Source organism: Tenrec ecaudatus, chromosome X, assembly GCF_050624435.1.
Source record: "Tenrec ecaudatus isolate mTenEca1 chromosome X, mTenEca1.hap1, whole genome shotgun sequence".
Lineage (NCBI taxonomy): Eukaryota > Metazoa > Chordata > Mammalia > Afrosoricida > Tenrecidae > Tenrec > Tenrec ecaudatus.
Window position 1 is genome coordinate 121,027,003 of NC_134548.1, and position 21,560 is coordinate 121,048,562.

At 38.9% G+C, this 21,560-nt stretch overlaps 1 protein-coding gene across 1 annotated transcript in view; it reads right to left on the reverse strand.

Annotated features, from left to right (window-relative positions):
* COL4A5 (collagen type IV alpha 5 chain) overlaps positions 1-21,560 on the reverse strand; it is a 295,236-nt gene that overhangs the window by 139,766 nt on the left and 133,910 nt on the right. Inside the window, exons 5-13 of the mRNA XM_075538728.1 lie at positions 17,168-17,212; positions 17,020-17,082; positions 7,226-7,279; positions 6,879-6,905; positions 4,864-4,944; positions 2,993-3,055; positions 1,024-1,059; positions 902-943; positions 641-733 (exon numbers count right to left, since the gene is read on the reverse strand). Coding sequence (XP_075394843.1) covers positions 641-733; positions 902-943; positions 1,024-1,059; positions 2,993-3,055; positions 4,864-4,944; positions 6,879-6,905; positions 7,226-7,279; positions 17,020-17,082; positions 17,168-17,212 — 504 coding nt within the window. The remainder of the gene's footprint in view (positions 1-640; positions 734-901; positions 944-1,023; positions 1,060-2,992; positions 3,056-4,863; positions 4,945-6,878; positions 6,906-7,225; positions 7,280-17,019; positions 17,083-17,167; positions 17,213-21,560) is intronic.

Below are 21,560 nucleotides of genomic sequence, written 5' to 3' on the forward strand. Positions count from 1 at the left end.
TTAATGGGCACAGATTTTTTGAGGCGATGTAAGGGGGTGATGATAATGTTCGAAATTTAGACATTGCTAATGGTTTCACAATCCTGTGAGTATGTTAAAACATATTGCACATTTCAAATAGGCGAATTGTATGGTATGTCTTTGAATTACCCAATTGCCATTAGGAGCCCTGGTGGCATAGTGGGTTATGTGTTGGGCTACTAACCAGAAGATAGGCAGTTTGAAACCACCAACTGCTCCTCAGAAGAAAGATGAGGCTCTCTGCTTCTGTAAAGATTTACTGTCTCTGAAAGTGACGGGGGCAGTTTTACTCTGTCCTAATTCAATGACCGTAGGTTTTGTTTGTTTCATTGCCATTGAATTGATTCAGACTCACAGACAACCTATAGGATAGAGCAGAACTGCCCTCATAGCGTTTCCATGACTATACTCTTCAGGAAAGCAGTTTGGAACGTGTTTCTCCCATGAAGCAGCTAGTGGATTTCAACCTGGTAGCAGCCAAATGCTTAACCACTGTGCAACCAGGGCATCTTGTTTTCAAATTACCCTCATGTAAAACTACAAACCAACTTATAATGAACAGTAATGGAATGTCACTCTCATTTCAAGATTTTCCTCGATTTCCTCCCTATCTACTCACCTGATCACCCTTCTGAAACTCTACATCAATTGGTCTTTTCTGTTCACTTATCTGCCCAGGTGGCCCAGGTGGGCCCTGAAGACCTTGTTCACCCTGTTTATAAGATAAAATAAAAGTGAGGCTTCATCACCTACCAGAGAGAATAATGTAACATGTAAGCTCAGTCAGTTGAAAGAAGCAAGAGAAAGGAAAAGACAGATTCAAATGACCACAAAAGAAGAAAACTTAGGTCTGAATAGCTAATTGTTTTTCTTTACTTACCTTTTCACCCTTGGGTCCCTGGAAATTTAAGCCCATGTTCCCCTGAAAAGAGAGGTTTCAGTTTAAAATCTTATTAACAACTGCAAAAAAGAGTGCAAATCAAATAAAGAAAGAAAAATTACCTTTGTTCCTGGAAGTCCTGGTGGACCTGGTGGACCCTTAGAATACATGGAATGGGAAAATAAAGGGTTAAAACCATACATTCATCAAAGTACTCATTATTTTAATAAAGCAACAGCAGAAAACCAATATACCCTTTCAAAATAATATTTCCTGTTTTTTTTTCTCACTGCTTTTTAGCCAGAGACACATTCAAATTTATTAAAACAAACTAGATGAAGGTGAGACTGCTGGTGACCACATATGACTGGGAAGGAAAAGGAATGGATAGAGGAATGAACAACAACAACAAAAATAATATAAAAGTTAATGTCCAAAATCACACCAAATTTCTCATATCAGAATTATGGGCAAGTTTTCAAATTACCCTCATATAAAACTACATATCAACTTATAATAAACTGTAGTAGAATTCCACTTACCTTGCAAGATTTTCATTGATTTCCTATCTACTCACTTGATCACCCTTCTTACAGTCTTCACCAATCATAAAGCAGTACACTCACTAATTATTAAAAAATATGGTTTATTATTTACTTCAGTTTTCTTTTTCTGAGTTTCCTTACTGGGAATGTTTCAAGGTATGAACATTTAAATAGGCAATTGTCTGCTGCCCATGTACATCACTTCTTAATCTCCGTAATTTTTTAAAAAAAATTACGTCTTATACACTGGTGCCATTGCAAACATTTGCTTCAACCATTGAATCAGCACTAAGCAAGGAGACATTTTGAAGTATACAGTCAATTATTTTAGTGGTTATGGAAATTCAACACTACAAATGTCAAGGAATTTTAGGTGTAATTACACACTGAGGGCATTCCTATATTGCAGCCACAGAATTAAGAAACATGGCCACAGTTCAATCTCAAGTGTTGCTGGAGGTCTACACCTAAAACAAACCAAACAAAGGTTTTGTAATCATCTTATAAAGAGATGTAGGAAAGCAGAAACCACAGTCTTTTCTGGTAGTTTCTTGTTAAAATCGCCTAACCCTTAGTTTCTTTAGTCAAGAGAAAAGGGCCAATTGTCACAAGTAAAAATGTACAATCTATAAAGGTATAATGAAAACTGTCACTTAAATTTACGGGAGATGAGAGATAGAGTGGCATCTGAGAAATTACTTTGACTCAAGTACAATTTTCTTTCCCTTTTAAGAAGGCAACTGCAAAACTCTCCGTCTAAATCCTGACTTGAATGAAATCGGAGTATTTCAGGGGTAAAAATATTTAGGCTTTATTAGAGTAGAAAATATAAGAGGCCATAGAATCTAGTAAAATAGGAGAATTGGCTATACTTTCAGGGACTTTGAAAGTGCTCGCTTCTCTCCTGGGGTACACAAATTCATTGTTGGGTAACCAACCCTTTTCATCAATCCTACTGTTTTATTCCCAAACCAAACCCATTGACACTGAGTGGATTGCAACTCATAATGACCCTATAGGATGGAAGTTGACTGCCATCTTTCTCCCCAGGAGCATCTGGTGGGCTCATATAGCTGACCCTTCTGGTTAGCAGCTGAGTTCTTTACCAGTACATCATCTCCAGGGCTCCTTTGTTCTGACCCAGCCCCTGAAATTTGAGAGCCACTATTTCATGTGTATCTCTGACTTTGCTCTTAAACAGCAAAGTGCAGTCTGATGAAGCATATTTCAGTCGCTGACTAATGAACTGTCTTTGATAACCTTTTGAGATGGCCAGAATTGCCTTCAACATTGTCACATCAAGAGGCAAATCATCAAATACTTCAGATCTTTCCTTTCATGTACTTCCTTTTTAGCATCTGTGAATTGTAGATGTTAGCATGTACAGTCCTCACCAGAACATTGTCAAATCTCCCTTACATGAGAAATTCATAGTTTAAGGATGTTGAAAATACCTTACATTTTTAAGTAATGCACATAATATTAATATGTGTGAAATAAGTCAGGAAGAAAAAGAGGGGAAATAAAATTATAGAAGGGCGCTTACCATCAAACCAGGTAGTCCTTGGGGACCAATTGGCCCTGGTAAACCAGCAGGACCAGCTGGGCCCTGTTAAAGGGAGTAAAGAAAATGATAAAACACACACATGCACAGGTACACACACATGCACGCACTCTCACTGCATCTGAGTAACATTTCAGCTTAAATTACATGTAAGCTTAAATTGTTATGGAATTATAGTCTGCAATCTTTCAGTTCTGCATGTAAAAGAATAAAAAGATTACATAATTAGCAAAATGATCACACACACATGATAAAGATGTTTAAAAATAGGTAAGAGTGTTTACTAACTGGTGGCTTTTGTGATACAAATGGGACAGCAAAGATTACTATTTTTTGAAGACTACTACTTTCAAGGTTTCCTCATTCACTCATTCATGGCGAAATAAAAATAAATTGGATGAAAGACCAAGAGGGATGCAGAGTAGCTGGAAGGATGAAAGAAGGGGGCAACAGGTGTGGGATGTCACTTGCAATATTTGCTTGCTCCGAAATCCACCAATTATAGAATTATACCTGAGGTACAATTCCTGGATTTTTTACAATAAAAATCACTCCAAATCAACTCAGATTTACAACAGGATCTCAAAGAAACTAATTGTAGTCTGGAATACAGTACAGAAGGGAAATTGAATGAACTAAAAAGCTATCCAGAGATGAATCTGAACCTATCACACAGGGACAGGGAGGGGAAGCTACCCCAAAACAACATTATATAACTTTGACTAATCAAAATTACATACTCCATTGTTAAGAGATGTAAACATTAAGTTATGAAACCAGTTTTAGGAAGCATTGGAAAACTCAGTAGCTTCCTCTTGGGGGAATGTTGAAGGATGTAACTGCAGAGAAACACTGAGATTGCTTAAAATGCGTTGTAATGTTCCAGCTCTAAAGTGCTGTATTTGCTTCTTGGTGTTTGTTTTGTTAGTTATGCTTCATAAGCTACATATTTGTATACTCTGCATGACTTCAGTTATATTTTCCAATGAGTACATTAAAAAATAATGGGTGAGATTGAGAGTACTTCTTCAGTCAGGTGATGTCAAGTAAGGAATAAAACTATAACTAATGAACCAGGTCCCCACTGTTGGCAAGTCCTTTCCCACTCGTGTCGACCTTAGAGGACAGAGTAGAACTGCTCGCTAGGGTTTCTGAGGTTGTGAATGTTTACTGAAGCAGACAGTCTCATCTTCCTCCTGAGGTTCAAACTGCTGCCTTTTCAGTTAGCAGCCCATTGCACAATCCACTACATCACCAGGGTTCCTTAACACTGTATTCCAGTGATATATATTAGAAAGAATGGATTTTGGGTGGATGGGGCAAAAGGATCAATACTCATGAACTCTAACTCCTAGGAAATGTATATTCTAATATATAAACACTCTAAAGTTATTATTCTGTTAACACATGGTATCTGTAGGCTAATATAACCCCCCTTTTAAGGTTATACTTGGTGTTCACTATGCATAAGTGATAATATTACAAAGGATACTTTTTAATATCGTAAGTGAAAGACTTCTATTTTTTTTCTTTCTAGTCACTGTTGACAATTATCAGGACTACTCCTATTGCCCTACTCCTCTCCATAGCACAGGAATAAGAAAACAAAGTTTTTTCTGCTACCAAGGCCATGAGCAAAAATCCCATGTAAACCAGGGAAAAAGTTAAAAGAACCTAGCAGAACTTATTAAAATTATCTGTGGCCCCGGTTGCTTTTATTTTGGGGCACAAGGAACATGCAATATGTAGGAAACTTCACAATGAAAATTTCTAGAACTAAAATAGTACAAACTCAATGCGGTGAACTTCAGACTTAGCCAATGTAAGAAAGAAAGAAATCCCAGATGGCTTACCTGGATTCCAGGAGGACCTGGGTATCCAGGATTCCCCTTTGGTCCTGGCAGTGATGACATAATTACACTACCTGGTTCCCCCTGAAAAAACAAACAAACCAACACACAAATTCCAATTAACCATCAACAGAACATGTAAGCACTAGGTGTAACACATGAACATCCACAAAAGCATAATCAAATAAGCTGAGAATTGGATTTGTCACAGAAATGTCCTGGAAGATTAGATCATCTCAGTTAACTAAAATGAATACATTTGACTTTGTAAGGGAAACGAGGACATGGCCAGAGTACACTGAAGTGTAATAAATTTATCAAGAGCCTGTGGTAATCTTCAGCTCTTTATTCATTAAAAGCTACTTATTAAAACTTAAGCATATGCTGAGAATTTATAGGCTCTAGGTACTCTGAGTTCTTGGGCGGCACTACCAGTTCACCACTGAACTTCAAACAGAAAGGTTGACCAATCCAACCTACTCAGAGGCACCTCGAAAAAGTGTCTGGAAATGTCTTCTGACAGATTATAGCCTTGAAAATCCTATGGAGCACATTTCTACTCCGACACAAATGGGATCAACACAAGTTGGAATCAACCCAAAGACCATGAATTTGGTTTGGTTTTGGATACTGAGAAGTGAAGAAGATCAACAAGGCTTCTTCTCTCAGGGAGCAGACTGTGCAATGGAGAAATGCAGGTCCTAGGACCACATACACAGATAGAGTGACTATGTGTTCTATTAAGGACTGCAAACAATAACAAAACCCCACATGCAAAGTACACACCGTTACAAGGGAAGAGAGGAGGAAATGCCGTCAGCTTGGGTAGTTTAAGAAAGTACTATTTAGGCTAAGAGCTGAAGTCAGAGAGGTCATAGGAGTCAGAGAGGTGAAGGGAAGGAGAAGCATGTTTAGTAGTGCCCATGCTCACGGCTTGTACAAAGGAACCATAATAGAGAAGATCTTGCCACGTTCAAGTAACTGAGTACAGATCTTAAGATCAGTGAACCGAAGAGGGAAGTGGTTTCAAGATAAAGCTGGAAATGTAGCTAGGTTCCAGATTCCAGAAGATGCAGATTTTTCAGGCCACGTAATAGAATGTGAACTTTATATCAGATGCAGTGGGAAGCCCCTGATGATTGATAAGCAGGGGGATTACGTGATCTCTTTAAGTTTTTAAAATACCACTCTTGGCTGCCCTGGCAAGAATTGATCAAGCTGGCAAGTGCAAACAAGAGAGTAATTAAGAGACTATCAAGGTAGTACAGAGGAGACGTGGCTAGTGTGGTGGCAGTCAAGGTGAAGGAAGAGTCGATGAGTTTGAGATATGTCTTATAGCTGGAATGAATTTACAGTCACTATTGGTTTGGTAGAATGGAATGAGGAGATATATGAAGGAATGGGCTCGTGCAAAAGTGTACATCATACAGAGATGCAACTTTTAGGGATGAAGAAGCCAGAGGGGGAAGTAAGTTTATTTAGCAGGGGCTGGGAGCAGTTTAATTTTCAATGTATTCCTTTACATTTCTGAGAGATGTTTGAGTGGTGGCTATCATGGAAGTAGTTGAATGCATGCATATACCTTACCTAGGTTTGTTTTTGAAATAGAAATATGTGGACTCACACATCAATAAATTCTATACAGTAATAAATATAATGAGAATTAATAATGCTGGTAGGCATAGAAGAGAAAAAAGAGACTAGGACTCTGTCTTGAGAATGTGCTGGATACGAGAGAATGAGCTTGCATAGGAGACAGGAATGAACAAAGATGCAGAAGGAAGACAAAGGTGTCAGAAGAGAAACTTGAGAAGTCTGGATGTTTACCCACATACATAAGACATTAAAAAACATGGAAACAAAGGTGACTACTTAGGGAGAGCTTTTAAGTGTACGCCCACACAATTTCTAGAAACATTTATTTGAGGACAGAAGTCGAAGTCATTATACTATTGAAACTGGATTGCTTTTCAAATAATTCATTCAAAACATTTACCTCCCTAGCATAAGATGCTTACCTTCATACCTGGGATACCAGGAGGTCCCTATTATGAAAAATAAAAAGCATTATTATACATAAAATAGGATCAAGCAAAATAATACAGTGCTTTTAAAAGAGACCAAATTGAGTCAAGGCTACAGAGTATTTTCTAAGTACTACATATCTTCGAAAATTTTGAGATAATATGTTAGAATTCCAGGTATTTTCCAACAAAGGTAGATTATCCATTTCTTTCCCTTTATACTCTAGTTAAGATTTTCAAATGCACTAGTCTGATCCACTGGATTGCACTGAGTGCATTTTCTACCACTTCTGCTTCTTTCAATTCCTGTTTGTATTTTGATGCCAAACTACATAACTTACTGGAGGACCCTGGAAGCCAGGAAACCCGGGACTGCCTGGAAATCCACGGTCTCCCTAAAAGGGATTTTCAAAGATGTGAATGTAAGAAAAAGAAACCAAACATAATTACCAACCAAAAAATTACATATGAAAAAAGATTTCTGTAAAATCCATGTAGAAAGATATAAAATTGCCAAAATTTCATCAGTCTTCACTTACCAATGACCTCAATAGAGACTATGCCTATCAATTCAACTAAATCACTTTTATGCTTAATCCTAATCAGAAACAAAGGAAAAACCAAAAACAAAAACAGGTCCCCACTTCTTTCTCAGTTATTTTCATGTGGTAAATTCATTTAACGACAATCTGATTCCTTAGCCATCATCATATATAACAGTTAATGATATGTCCTAATTTCTTGCTCATATATTATATGGACTCTTACTTGTACTACTCAACTGCATTTTGCTTTTATTGTAAACTATCACAAATTATTTTTATGAAGAGGAAAAGATGGTAGTGTACAATGTCATTAATATCACCAAGAGATCAATAATGGTAATAGTTCAAGCAATTTTAGATTATCATGTTATCTAGTCACCCAATTTTTATGACTCACTATCATAAAGGACTAATATGGACATTTGGTTTATAAAACAAAAATTGAGACTATTGTAGAAGAGTTGAAATCTCCTTGGCCCTTTGCTGTCTGCTACAGTTGGATCTTGTTTCCGGTTCTTCAATCTCCTATTGTGTTCCAGGAGCCATTTAAGACTACCAAAGGTGGATTCACTCAGTAAATTTCATTTAATTCTGTGTCTACCAGCCTGTACCCCATTGCCTCTGCTTCATTATTCAGCTTCCTGTGGGTTAGCTTCCATGAATCAGGAGGTCTGACTTGAACTGGGCTGGATTTAATTACCTCTACAACTGTGTAAGACAGTTCTTTTTAAAAAATGTATTTTAATCATTTTGTTGGAAGCTCGTACAACTCTTACCACAATCCATATATCAATTAAATCAGGCATGTTTGTACATATGTTGCCTTCATACTTTTCTAGACATGTACTTTCTATTGAGTCCTTGGTAGCGGCTCCTCTTTCCTCTCCCCCGACCCTCATAACCTCCTGATGGATTGTACTTTATTGTAGATAGATTGATACTATTTTCATCTCTCACACCGACTGCTGTCTCTGTTTCCCCGTGTCTTCTGTTGTTCTTCCCCCTGGAGAGGAGTGTATGGTTATGTGTCGATCATTGCGATCAGCTCTCCCTATCTCTTCCCCTCTTCCCCTTACCCTTCTGGTAGCACTATTCCCACTCCTGTTCCTGGATTCTGTGTGTCGTGAGCTCTTATCTATACCTGTGTACATATTCCGGTCTAGTCTGAATTGAGAAGCAGCACTGGGGTCATGATCGTGGGGGCTGAGGAAGCCTCAAGGAATCAAAGGACTATAGTACATTTCATCGATGCTTTACTGCACCCTGGTGACTCATCCCTTCCCTGTGGTCCCTTTGTGGAGAGATTGCTCCACTGTATACAGATGGGCTTTGGATCTACCTCCAACCCCCCTCACTTTCAACAATATGTTTTTGTTTGTTATATGTCTGCTTATGCCTATTATCCGGTGCCTCATGATCGCACCGGTGGTGTGCTTCTTCTTTGTGAACTAATTGCTTCACTGATGAATGATGACTTGGATATGTAAGCCAGTTCTTGATAGAAATCCCTTTCTCTATACAAACACACACAGGGAGTACTGGTTTTGCTTCTCTAGAGAACCCAATCTATTATATTTGGTATGGTGAGTGGCTCCAGAGAAACAAAATCATAAAGACGAACTTTCTAAATTGGTTCTCAGGTCTATTTAAGCTTAAAGGCACTGATAATTCTGTTTCTATCTCTGTAAGTATGGATGCGTATGACACTATTCATAAAGGGGGCATGGTTAATCCATGGCATGAAGTGGCAAAGGTAAAATCCCAAATAGCACCACAACTAGGTGAAGTGTTGGTGAGAAGTGATGCTCTAGGTGGTCGTATGTTGACTACCTTTACATAGTTATGTCGGGATGAGGTGTATAGGGAAGCTGGTTGGTTGGTACTGCTTATAATAAACAAACTAGTCAAGGAGATAGATTAACTCAGAGCTTCGGAAGCCCACCTCAAATGTCATATAAATGACCTCAAAGCTTCTACTTAAGCCATGAAAGAAAGCCTTACCTCATCCAGTAACAGAACAGACTTAAAAAGGAAAACATAGCCAGAATCATACTATATGAGTAGCTTAATTACAATGCCAGCTTAATTCTCAACCTAGAAAGTTGTCTGATACTAACGTTAGAAAGAAATAGGGCTGTGAAATTTGGGATGAGAGCATATGGGCCAATAATCCAGAAGATGGAGACATTGAACCCAGCGATCCTATTATGCCACTTCAGCCACCAGCACCAACACACTCATCTGAAGAGGTAAATTCACTCTCAGTAAATACATTATCCCCACTTACCCACATTTGAAGAGATTAGCCCAAAGCGTGCTGATACTTTATTTGGAGCATTGTTGAGGTAGATACCTTACAGGAAATACCCTCTCCTCCCATTATTGCCTCTAGTCACAGTGAGTCCCCAAAGGGGAAGTCCAGATGGTGACCCAGGATGATGTGCACTATACTGCTAATGAGATTTCTAATATCTAAAGACAGAAATTTGGAGACAATGTGGGAGAATGGTCATTAAGGGTACAGGATAATGGTGCAAGGAACATAAACTTAGATCAGTCTGTGTTTATCGATGTGGGTCCACTAAGTACAGATTCTTCATTCAAGAGAAGTTAGGAGAGGATCTAATCATTTATTTGGTTGATTTACTGAAGCGTGGTACATCATAGAAGGTAGAATCCAGAGACTTGGGGAAATTGGCATGCTAGAGTGGATATATCAGGATAAATCTATAGATCCCCATGGGGCATGCCCTAAAGATATACCTGTAACCAAGAAACACATTTGTAAATGTACCCCCAGCATCTCTGAAGATGCCTATGATTTCATGTCAGCCAGGCTTGACAATGAGAATTTCGCTAAGTGAATTAAGACACTTGCCTGCAATGACCCCATATTGGGCTCCATGGGGGTAGGGGCCAAGTTGCAGTGTTTATTTGATAAAGAAAAGGTGCGTGTGGTTGCATTACTGGACAGTAGAGTCAAAGTAGTAATCAGAATAGCATGACTTGTATGGACCTCTGGTGTAGACCTGGTGACTTAGTTGGCCTGCTAACAACAAGGTCAGCAGTTTGAAACTACCAGCCACTCCACCAGAGAAGATGAGGCTTTCTACTCTTGTGTACAGTTACAGTCTTGGAAACCACAGGGACAGTTCTACTCTGTCCTGTAGGGTCATCATGAAGCAGAATCCAATTGTAGCGGCTGTTACAGATGTCTGCGGGGAACTTGATCCATCCAAAATGTCAACCATTACATTGATGACATTATATTGATTGGACACATTAGGAAGAAATATCAATGACTTTAGGTGTAGCAATAAAACATTTATGTACTAAATCAGTGGTTCTCAACCTTCCTGAAGCTGCGACCCTTTAATACAGTTCCTCATGTTGCGATGAACCCCCAACCATAAAATTATTTTCGTAGCTACTTCATAATTGTAATTTTGCTACTGTTATAAATCGGGTGACCCCTGTGAAAGGGGGTCATGACCAACAGGTTGAGAACCGCTGTACTAAAGGGTGGGAAATTAACCCAACAAAAAATTCAGGCCCTCATATAGTATCAAGCGAATACGTCTGGCATTATGTTCTTAATTGGACAATTTTGACCTAGTTTTATAGACTACTGAGCCTCAAGACTCTGTTCTTTCAAGGGGCACAATGTCTTTCATAGGCCACATCAGAAGGATTCAATCTTTACCTCAAACTCACCTGTAGCAGATTTAAGGAACCAACATATTCCCTTGGACTTAAAGCTGAAACATCCCAGTGTGGAAAAGATGCAGAGAACTGCTATCTCAAGGTTATGGAATTGGTGATCATTGGACTTTTGATTCAAGACTTTGACAAGTGGCCCAAGACTACCATATATTCATTATTATAATGTCCCCCTAGTGGTGTGAGTGGTTATGCATTTGGCTTCAATCGACAAGGTGAGTAGTTCAAAACCACTAGCTACACAGAGGGAGACAGACAGGGCTTTCTACTCCTATAAAGAATTATAATCTTGGAAACTCACAGGGACCATCCCACTCTGTCCTATAGGATTGCTATGAGTCAGCATCAACTCAATGGCAGAGATTTTTTCTTCTTTAGGACATATTAATCTGGCAGGTATGGTTCTGCCATAGTGAATTAGTGTTATTAAAAGTTTTGCCCTATCACAAACACCCTTCTTTGTGTAAACAGTGGAAAGTCACTTTTCAGTTTAATTTTTACAAGTCAACAATTCTTGTATGTTGGTCTGGAGTCGACCTATATTTGTATAATTTCCTTTTCAACAGTGTTTTAAATTCTATACCAATGACTAAAGTAATGATCATATCAATAAAATTTCCTTATGCATTAAGGGAATGGATTTTAATATTCTCTAACATAAAACGATAATGAAGTCTCTAAAATGAAGTGTGTGTGTGTGTGTGTGTGTGTGGATTTGGGGGCTCTCTATTAATTTTAGCTCCAATCTAAGAATGAGTTGGGGTTTTTTTTTGGAGCAATCAGTTCTTATGACATGGCTCTGCTTAGTGGCCACACTCATGAAGAAATCACTGAATCACTGAAGATATGAGTGTTGTAGCAACGTGTAGTGAAGAAACTAAATGGTGCCTGGCTATCAGAAAGCATAGTATCTGAGGTCTTAAAGGCCTGCTTTTAAACAAACAACCATCTAAGTGAGGCATCAGCTAGGTACACATAGAAGAAACACACCAGCCTGTGTGATTCAAGGATAATAAATAATAAACATTTAATTTGAAGGAGGGAATGGTATCAGAGCATAAATTGCTACCCCCGTTTTCAAAATGTTATAGATGACAGTGAAAGCTCAAATCTATTTGCAGGGTCCTCATATTGATGAAGCCTCCAGTGTATGCCCTCTGACCATAGTCCCAGGATGTGAGTAACTTTGCTTTCAAACAAGGACCACTTTAAAGTTGATTGTGGTACATGTAGTGAGGTTAAAATGCGACATGTTAACATTTGAGCTCCCTTTGGGCCCATTTTCAAGTTGTTTCAGTGTTTAATATTTTCTGCTTTCATTTGGAATTGAGATTTTTCTATTTTGTCATTTCATTTGTTTGCTTCATGTTTGTGTTTTGTATTATTTTCTGTATATGAAATTCAAGATAGGCAGATGTATAGATACACTGTAGATAATCTAAATTGATAATTTGCTAGGTATATGGCAAGGGAGGATGGAGGGAAATGATGAACAAACAATAATTAGTTCAAGAAGAAAATGTTCTGAAATTGACTGTGGTGATAATTATACAAATCTTAATATGACTGAATGAATAAATTGTATGTCATGTGATGTCTATTCCAATAAAACTATTTATTTTCAAATAAATGGAAATAAAGAGTTAGAGAACACTAAAGAAAAAAATAATCAGGCACATTCACCCTCTGTGAAATTTCTAAAGATTAAGTGGTGTGGGGCAAGTAGAGATATTTCTGCTAAAGTGAAAGGTAAGTTATTTAATATGGACAGTCTCACAACTAAAAAGGAGAGACAATGCCTGGTGGGCTTTTTTGGATTTGGGAGGCAACGTATCTGTCTTTTGGTTCTGATAATCCGGCCTATTTATCAAGTGATTCAAAAAACTGCTAGCTTTGAGTAGGGCTGAGAACAAGATATGGCTCTTCAACAAGGTTCAAGCTGCCATGCAAGCCACTCTGCCAGTTAAGTCCTAAGATCCAGCTGATCCAATGTTGTTTGAGTTTGCAGTGAAGATAAAGATGCAGCTTGGAGTCTTTGGCAGGCCCCTATTGGCAAATTACAGCCCAGATCCTTATGATTTTGGATGAAATCTGTGCCATTCTCTGCAGAAAGCCATTCTGCTTTTGACCTGTTACTGGAGACTGAGCGCCATACCATGGGCTAACAAGTCACCACGCAGCCTGAGCTGCTAATCATGAACTGACTTTATCTGAGCCACCGAGCCACAAAGGTGGACGCACCCCACAGCACTCCATCTTCACATGGGATTGGTCTATATAAGATTGATCTAGAGCAGGCCCTGAGGGTACAAGTCAGCTGCCTGAAGAAGTGACTCACATGTTTATATTCTCCATTCCTGTTGCAGTGCTGCCTTCTCTCAGTCTGCACCTTGGGCCTCATGGGGTATTTCCTTATAATCAGTTGACTTAGGAACAGAAAACTAGTGCTTGGCTTTCAGATGGTTCTCCACGATATGCAAGGACAACTAAAAATTGGACAGCAGCAGCACTACAGCCCTTTCCTGGATCTCCCTGAAGGAGAGTAGTGAAGGGAAATCATCCCAAAGGGCAGAACTGCAAGCGGTACACCTGGTTGTTGAGTTAGCCTGGAAGGAGAAATGGCCAAATGTGTGCCTGTATCCCGATGTATGAGCTGTGACCAATGGTTTGGCTGGATGGTCAGGGACTTGGCAGGAGTATGGTTGGAAAATTGGTGACAAGGAGGTGTGTGGAAGAGGTATATGGATGGACTTCTCTGAATGGGCCAAAACAGTGAAGATATTTGTGTCTCATGTGAATGCTCACCAAAAGGTTACTGCTAAGGAGGAGGACATTCACAGTCAAGTTGATAGGGTGACATGTTTGGTGGAAAACAGTCATCCTCTTTCCCCAGCCATCCTGTCCTTGCCCAATGGACACCTGAACAAAGTGATATCTTGGTAGGGATGGAGGTTCCATGTGGACTCAGCAACATGGCCTTCTATTCACCAAGGCTGACTTGGACTACTGTCAGAGCAACAGACCCAATAGCAAGTCCAAGATATGGGACCATTCCTTGGGGAGATCAACCAGCAATCTGATGGCAGGTGGATAACATAGGACCACTTCCTTCTTGGAAAGATCAGCATTTTGTTCTTACTGGAATAGATACTCATGCTGGATACAGATTTCTTTCCCTGCATACAAAACATCTTCCAAAATTACCATTCATAGGCTTACACAATGTTTCATCCCCTAACATGACATCCCACAGATCCAGGGACTCACTTCACAGCAAATGAAGTATGGCAATGGGCTCATGCTCAGGGAATCCACCAGAAGCAATTTGCTTGATATAACAATGGCAGCAAGTGGAATAAGGATTTTGGGGGGTGGGGACATACAGCAGGCAGTGGGTGAAGGAGTGATGACGTCCAGGGTTCCATATAGAAAATGAATGTTTGGAAACTAATTGTGGTAGCAATTCTTCTGAATGTGATCAAACTATGAAATGATTTGATATATGTATTAGTCCCAACTAATAAAAAAGGAGTAATGCAATGAACTTCTAAAGACACAATTACACTTTGTGTAACCTTGCCAGGTTGGGTCAGTGTTCTCCAAGAGGCTGTATATCCCTAAACCAATGTCCAATATACAGTGCAGTTTCTCCAAAGGCCAGAATTCATGGGTCTAGGAAACAAGGTGAGGAAATGGGAGTGGCACCACTTACTATTACGCCTAATGACCCACTCACCACCTTTTTGTTTCCTGCCCCTAACACTCAGCTCTTCAGGTCTAGAAATCTTAGATCTAAAGTGAGGAGTACTCCCACCGAGAGACACAGCACTGATCCCATTGAATTGGTGGTTAAGAATGCCTCCTGGGCATTTTGGACTCCTCATGCCTCTGGATCAACAGGAAAAGAAGGGTATTATTACTGTATTGAGTAGTATGAATGCTTCTAATTACCAATGGGAAAATGGATTGGTACTGGATAATGGTGGTAAAGAAGAATATATCTCAAATATAGGAGGAGATTCCTTCTGTCATCTCAGTGCTATCATGCCCTGTAATTAAAGTTAATGGTAAAGGAAAGGACCCCAAATCTAACATTATTATGAATAACCAAGACTCTTCAGGGATGAACTTGTGGGTCACCTCACCAGGAGAACCATGACCGGAAAGGTACTTGCTGAGTGCAAAGGAAATGTAACATGAGTAGTGGGAAAAGGTAGTTTTAAATACCAACTATGCTGCTGAAAAGAGAACTTTAAGTGTTATGAGTAATTCCTATCTGAATGTATGCACAAAATATTTTTGTTAACTTTTAAAGTAGAAGATGAAAATGGGATTAGTGGGTTTTGTTCTCATGTTAGTTGTATCAAGTTAGGTGCAAGTATGATTTTATTATTGCCTTTGTTCGGTTAAAGAGCAGTGAGCACGTGTGGAGTTAAAAAGAGTTAGTCTGTGATGATGGGTGCATATGTCAATTAGACGCTCCTGGGTAAATTTAGGGATGGAGCCCAACCCATCAATCAGGTTGCAGTCTGATGATACCTCCTTGGGGGCGTGGCCTTTTGTCTATGAGAGAGACCCAGAAGAGTCAACTTCTCTTTGGCCCTTTCCCTTCTGTTGGAACTGGAACTTCTGTTTGGTTCTGAGATCTCTTGTGGTGTGACTTGCTAATCCCTCCATCAGCATACTACTGACAGTGGATTTATTTGGTCTTTTTCAGATTCATTTACTATTGTATCTACCAGCGAGTTCCTCCACCACCTCTGCTTCATCATCCTACTTTCTGTTCTTCAGTTTCCATGAACCTAGAGAGACGTCTGACTTGAACTTGACTGGACTTACCTCCATCTACAACTGTATAAGGTATTTCTTGACATAAATATTATCTTTCTCTATACAAACACATATAAGCAGTACTGGTTTTGCTTCTCTACAGAACCTAATCTAACCCAGGGTATTATTGATTAGATTTTCAGATATACTTATTAAAATTGTACTTAAAAATAATTTTATTGGGGGCTTGTACAACACTTATCACAATCCATATATACATCCATTGTGTCGAGCACATTTGCTGCCATCATCATTCTCAAAATATCTGCTTTCCACTTGAGCTCCTAGCATCAGCTTCTCATTTTCCCCCTCCCTCCCCGTTGTCCTTCTCTTATGGACACTTCATAATTTACAAGCCACTATTATTTTGTTATATCTTACCCTGTCCAACATCTCCATTCACCCACTTTTCTGTTGACCGACCACCAGAGAGGAGGTTATATGTAAATCCTTGTAATTGATTGCCCCTTTCTACCCCACCTTCACTCCACTCTCCAGTATCACCTCTCTCACCACTGGACCTGAAGGGTTCATCTATCCTGTATTCTTTTTTTAATTTTACTGTTTTTATTTTTTCAGATATTATTAAGGAAGTTATGCAATGTAAACAACACAAAACAAAACAAAATCCCTTTAAAATGAAATATCAAAAAATAATAAAATGAAATATTTTTAAAACATAGAATTGTACCCTAGATTTTTTTTAAACGGCAGACTTAATGAATGACATTCACATTTCGATAACTGATATACTATTATAATATACAAGATATATCCTAATTCTTTTGAACTCTCACCTTGTTTTACACCAAATCTAAAAAGAAAGAATTTGGCAAGTAATTTGCAATATATTGCATTATTCCAACTATTAAACATGCTTTAAACAATTACTAATATTTCAATATCCTAAAGCATTTCTGGAACACACATTTGTATAAACTAGACATGAAGTACTGTATTTCTTTCACATTATTCATATTCACTTATTTCTAATTCTATTATTATCCCACATATTGCCTAAGATACTGGATAAATCTCACCTTGGTTCCATTGCATCCAGGAATACCTTGAGGTCCTGGGGCCCCCTCATGTCCTGGCATTCCCTTTGAAAAAATACGTAACACATGTATAATATTTTTCAGATTACATTTAAAGAAATATAAAATTAAAAAGCCAAATTTTACTTACAGGAAGACCTGGTGTTCCTGGAAATCCAGGAAGTCCAGGAGGACCCTACAAGAAGAAATAAATTACTTGAACTAATAACAATCAATGATAATAAAATAACATCTTACCTAAAGGCACTAAAAAATATATTTAGATAGAAATTGACCAAATGTGCTTTATTGAGTATTACCACTTATTTCTATAGAAATAGAAGAAATGCTTGTTTGAGGAGGGGTTTGTCTTCATTGCATTTAGTAAGCCAAAGTCACTGCCATTGGGTAAATTCAGACTCATAGCAAACTTATAAGACTGAGTAGAATTGTCCCTTTGGGTTTCTGAGGCTGCACATCTTTATGGAAGCAGAAAGTTCCATCATTTTCCCTCAGAGCAGCTGGTGGGTTCGAACTGCTGAACTTGAGGTCAATATGGGTCTCTACTGTACTTAGTAGCAGCAGACAAATTCAATGATGAAATATCTCTTCTGATCGATAAAGTAGTTATCTCAAATTTGTGCAAATTCCATAGGAGATTAGGAAAGTGGCAAAACTATCTGCACCAGAAAACATGCATGTAGTTATCCAGAAAATTCTTCAATTAAATTTCCCCATCAGGCTCTCAAAAACACAAGCGTTTAAAACATTCTCTATAGTTGAGGTTATGAAGAAAAGGCACTCTGGTAAACTGTCGAAGGGGATTCAAATGCAATGAGAGGAAACATGGAAATATCACATAAGAAGGGGCTTCAAAAAGGTCACGGAAAAATTTCATTGTAGTTCAACTCCATATTGCTATGATTTCTTTTGACATTACAACTCATTTATAAGACTCTATCCCCCAAATAGACTGAGACATTATTAAATGGAATAGGAAAGTTACTCTGTGACATTTGCTACCGCTAAAGATGAGAAGCAATCCAAATAAGGCACACATATATTAACAATGGCATGTGCACAGAGTGCAATACTTACGCAGTTGTTTCAAAGTATGAGGAAGATCGCTGTTAAATGATATGGATTGATCTCTAGTAAATAATGTCAAATATGAATGTGCATTCATGTTGCATGTTCATGTGTGCATGTTCATGCACAGGCAGAGGTATGTATTTAGATTCTAAAGTTAAGTACAAGCCTTGTGTAAGTCAGAAGTTATAGGTGGAACACAAGTTTTCTTTTTATCTTAAGATATGTATTTTCTCACTCTGCCCACTGAAAAGACATCAAAACAATGACAAACACAATAGCAGGGAACATCTCGAATATTCAGACTGTGGTATCCGAATAAACTTCTTCAGTAAAAGCAACCTAGAATAAGAAAAACAATTCAATTCTTGGACTGGAAAGAAAAGGTGCAAGATCGGCCTAAAATGTCATGTGCTAGAAAGCAAGGAAGTAATCTAGCACTGCTGGAGTTTTGTCAAAAAGACACAAGCCAGGAGCCAATTTTAAAGGATTCCCATAAGCTAAAGACAAGACAACCTGGCCATCTAAAAAAAAAAACTATCACCATTGATTCAAACACATAAATATATATTTCTAATTGTATAGAAATTTTAAATGTGAAAACCCACATTTGTTGCCTCTGAAAGTTGCCAGTGTAGCATTCACTATCCTAGTAGCATCAGAGCTTATATATTAGAGTCCCAACTAATGAAGGCAGAAGGATTGATTGAATTTTTAAATAACCATTTTGCAACTTTGAATGAAAGAATTACTCTAGGCGATGGCCATCAACGGATGCTAAAAGCATTAGGTGGAAAGTTGATGGGAAGCTTTGAATGGTGGAGAAAGTCTGACATCACCTGAAACTACTGATCAAACTTAGCATCAATAAAGTGACTCACACAAATATGCGTTCCATGATGTTATTTGAAAGTATACAGCACTATCCTGAAATTTTAAAAACAATTGCTGTCAAGTTGATTCTGACTCATGAAGACCCATGGGACGTCATAGTGGAACTATGCTCCACAAGGATTTCAACGGTTGGTGTGTTAGTCTGGGAAACAAATCCACAGAAACTCGCATGTATGTAAGAGAGAGCTTTATATAAAGGGTAAGTGTATATTAAGAAAGCATCCCAACCCAGTGCTGCCCAAGCCCACAATTCCAACATTAGCCCATATGTCCGACACTGATCTACAAAGTCCTCCTCCATCTCACAAAACAGACACTATGACGCTGACTGCAGGAGGAAAGCCGAATCAGTGAACGTGTAAGCTTCTCAGCGCTGGCAGGGGTCTCCACATGGCTGCTCCAGCACCCAGGGCTGCATCGGGGTAGGTCCATGTGGCTTCTCCTCAGGGGTGTCTTGCAGGAAATGAGCTTTGCCAGCTGAAGCAGGGAACTGGCTAAGTAAGCAGCTGCACCCTGGTCTGACCATCAGAAAGCAAGAGACCCACGAACCAGAAAGGTGAGGCTCATCAAGCCATTTATCTCTCTGCTCTTCAATTAACCCCACATGTGTTATTTGGCCAAGTTGGCACAATAAACCTTAACTATCTCAGTTGCTTTTTCAGAAGTAGGTTGCCAGGTCTCTCTTCCAAGGCACTTCTGAGTATATTCACATCACCAACCTTTTGGTTAGCAGCTAAGCACATTAACCATTTGTTTCACCTGAGACCAGGGATGCTATTTATTTATTTTAATTGAGTTATAGTTTCGATTCACTGAACTCATAGTGAGTCATAGTAGAACTGGTGCTGTGAGTTTCGGAGGCTGTAAATCTTTATGGAAGTAGAAAGTCCCATCTTTCTCACGTGGAATGGCTGGTGGTGATGCCATCTGTGCTCTGAGGTATTGTTTAGTTAAGTAAAATATATAATATTTAAGAGGATAATTCTTCTGTATCTCCAGAAAATTTCCCAGTTCATCTTTAAAATGACATCATGAGGAAGCAATCAGTGACATTTGTTTTGTGGCACATCATGGCCCTGTTTTCCTAGTGACATGATAAAAAGACATAAGCCTTGCAACCCAAGGTAATGTATGGACTTTTGTAGGGTCCTGCTTTGAACAAACCACTTGTAAAAGGACAAGGAAATTTGAATATGTACTGAGTTTTAGAGTATACTCAAAAAGTATTGCTGCTTTTTGTAGTGTAATATGGTATAGTGGCCATGTGGTTATAAGAGAAGCATACATACTTGAGCAATCATAGGCAGAATGACATGGTGTGTGGGATTTATTTCTAAGTATTCAAAACAATAAATGGAGGAACAAAAATGGAAGATAATTGTCAAATATTAATTTTTGAGGCTTGGTGATGGGCATGCAGGAGTTCATTGTACTATTTTCTGCACATTCATTTCAATATTTCTCTCAATGTCAAGAATTGTCAAGGTTGAGACCTAAGCTCAGAAAAATTACTTACTGTCGTGGGAGTCGATTTTGACTCATTTTTATAAGAATTAGAGTAGATGTTCCCTGTGGGTTTCTGAGACTGTAACTCTTGACAGTAGTAGAAATCCTCATCTTTCTCTCTTGGAGCATTTAGGTGGTTTTGAACTGCTGGCTGTGTAGCTAGCAGTTCAACTGTAATCCACTATGACACCAGGGTTGAGAATTCTGAGACCTAAGAACCCAGCAACTATCAGGTCACCTACTCCCAAGCACTTCTCAAGCTCTAATTGTAGGACAAAAGGTTATTCAGGATTTCTCAGGTTTGGGGAAATGGACATTAAAAGAAGAGCCAGATCTTGTTCAGTTTTTGAAAGTTCTTAGGATATGCTTTATGGCACCTATGTTTATTATGATGGAGCCCTGGTAGTACAGTGGGTCTATGCTGGGCTTCTGAGTTAGTTAAGGTTCGTTGTGCCAACTTGGTCGATAAGCACATGTAGGTTTAATTGAAGAGTGGAGAGAGAAATGGCTCCGTGAGCCTCACCTTTTGAGTTCTCAGGTCTCTTGTTTTCTGATGGTCGGACCAATGTGCAACTGCCTTAGCCAGTTCCCTGCTTCAGCTGGCAAGGCTCACATCCTGCAAGACATCCCTGAGGAGAAGCCACATGGACCTATCCCGATGCAGCCTTGGGTGCTGGAGCAGCCGTGTGGAGACCCCTGCCAGCGCTGAGATGCTTACACATTCACTGCCTTGGCTTTCCTCCTGCAGTTGGCGTCATAGCATGTGTTTTGTGAGATGGAGGAGGACTTTGTAGATCAGTGTCAGACATAGGGGCTAATGTTGGACTTATGGGTTTGCACAGCACTTGGTTGGGATGTTTTCTTAATGTAAGCTTGCCCTTTATATAAAACTCTCTCTTAAATACATATGAGTCTCTGTGGATTTGTTTCTCTAGTTTACCCAGACTAATACAGCTTCTAACTGCCAGGTCTGCAGTTCGAAAACATCAGCCGCTCTGCAAAAGAAAGATGAGCTTTTCTGCTTCAATAAAGATGTAACATCTAGAAAAGCTAAA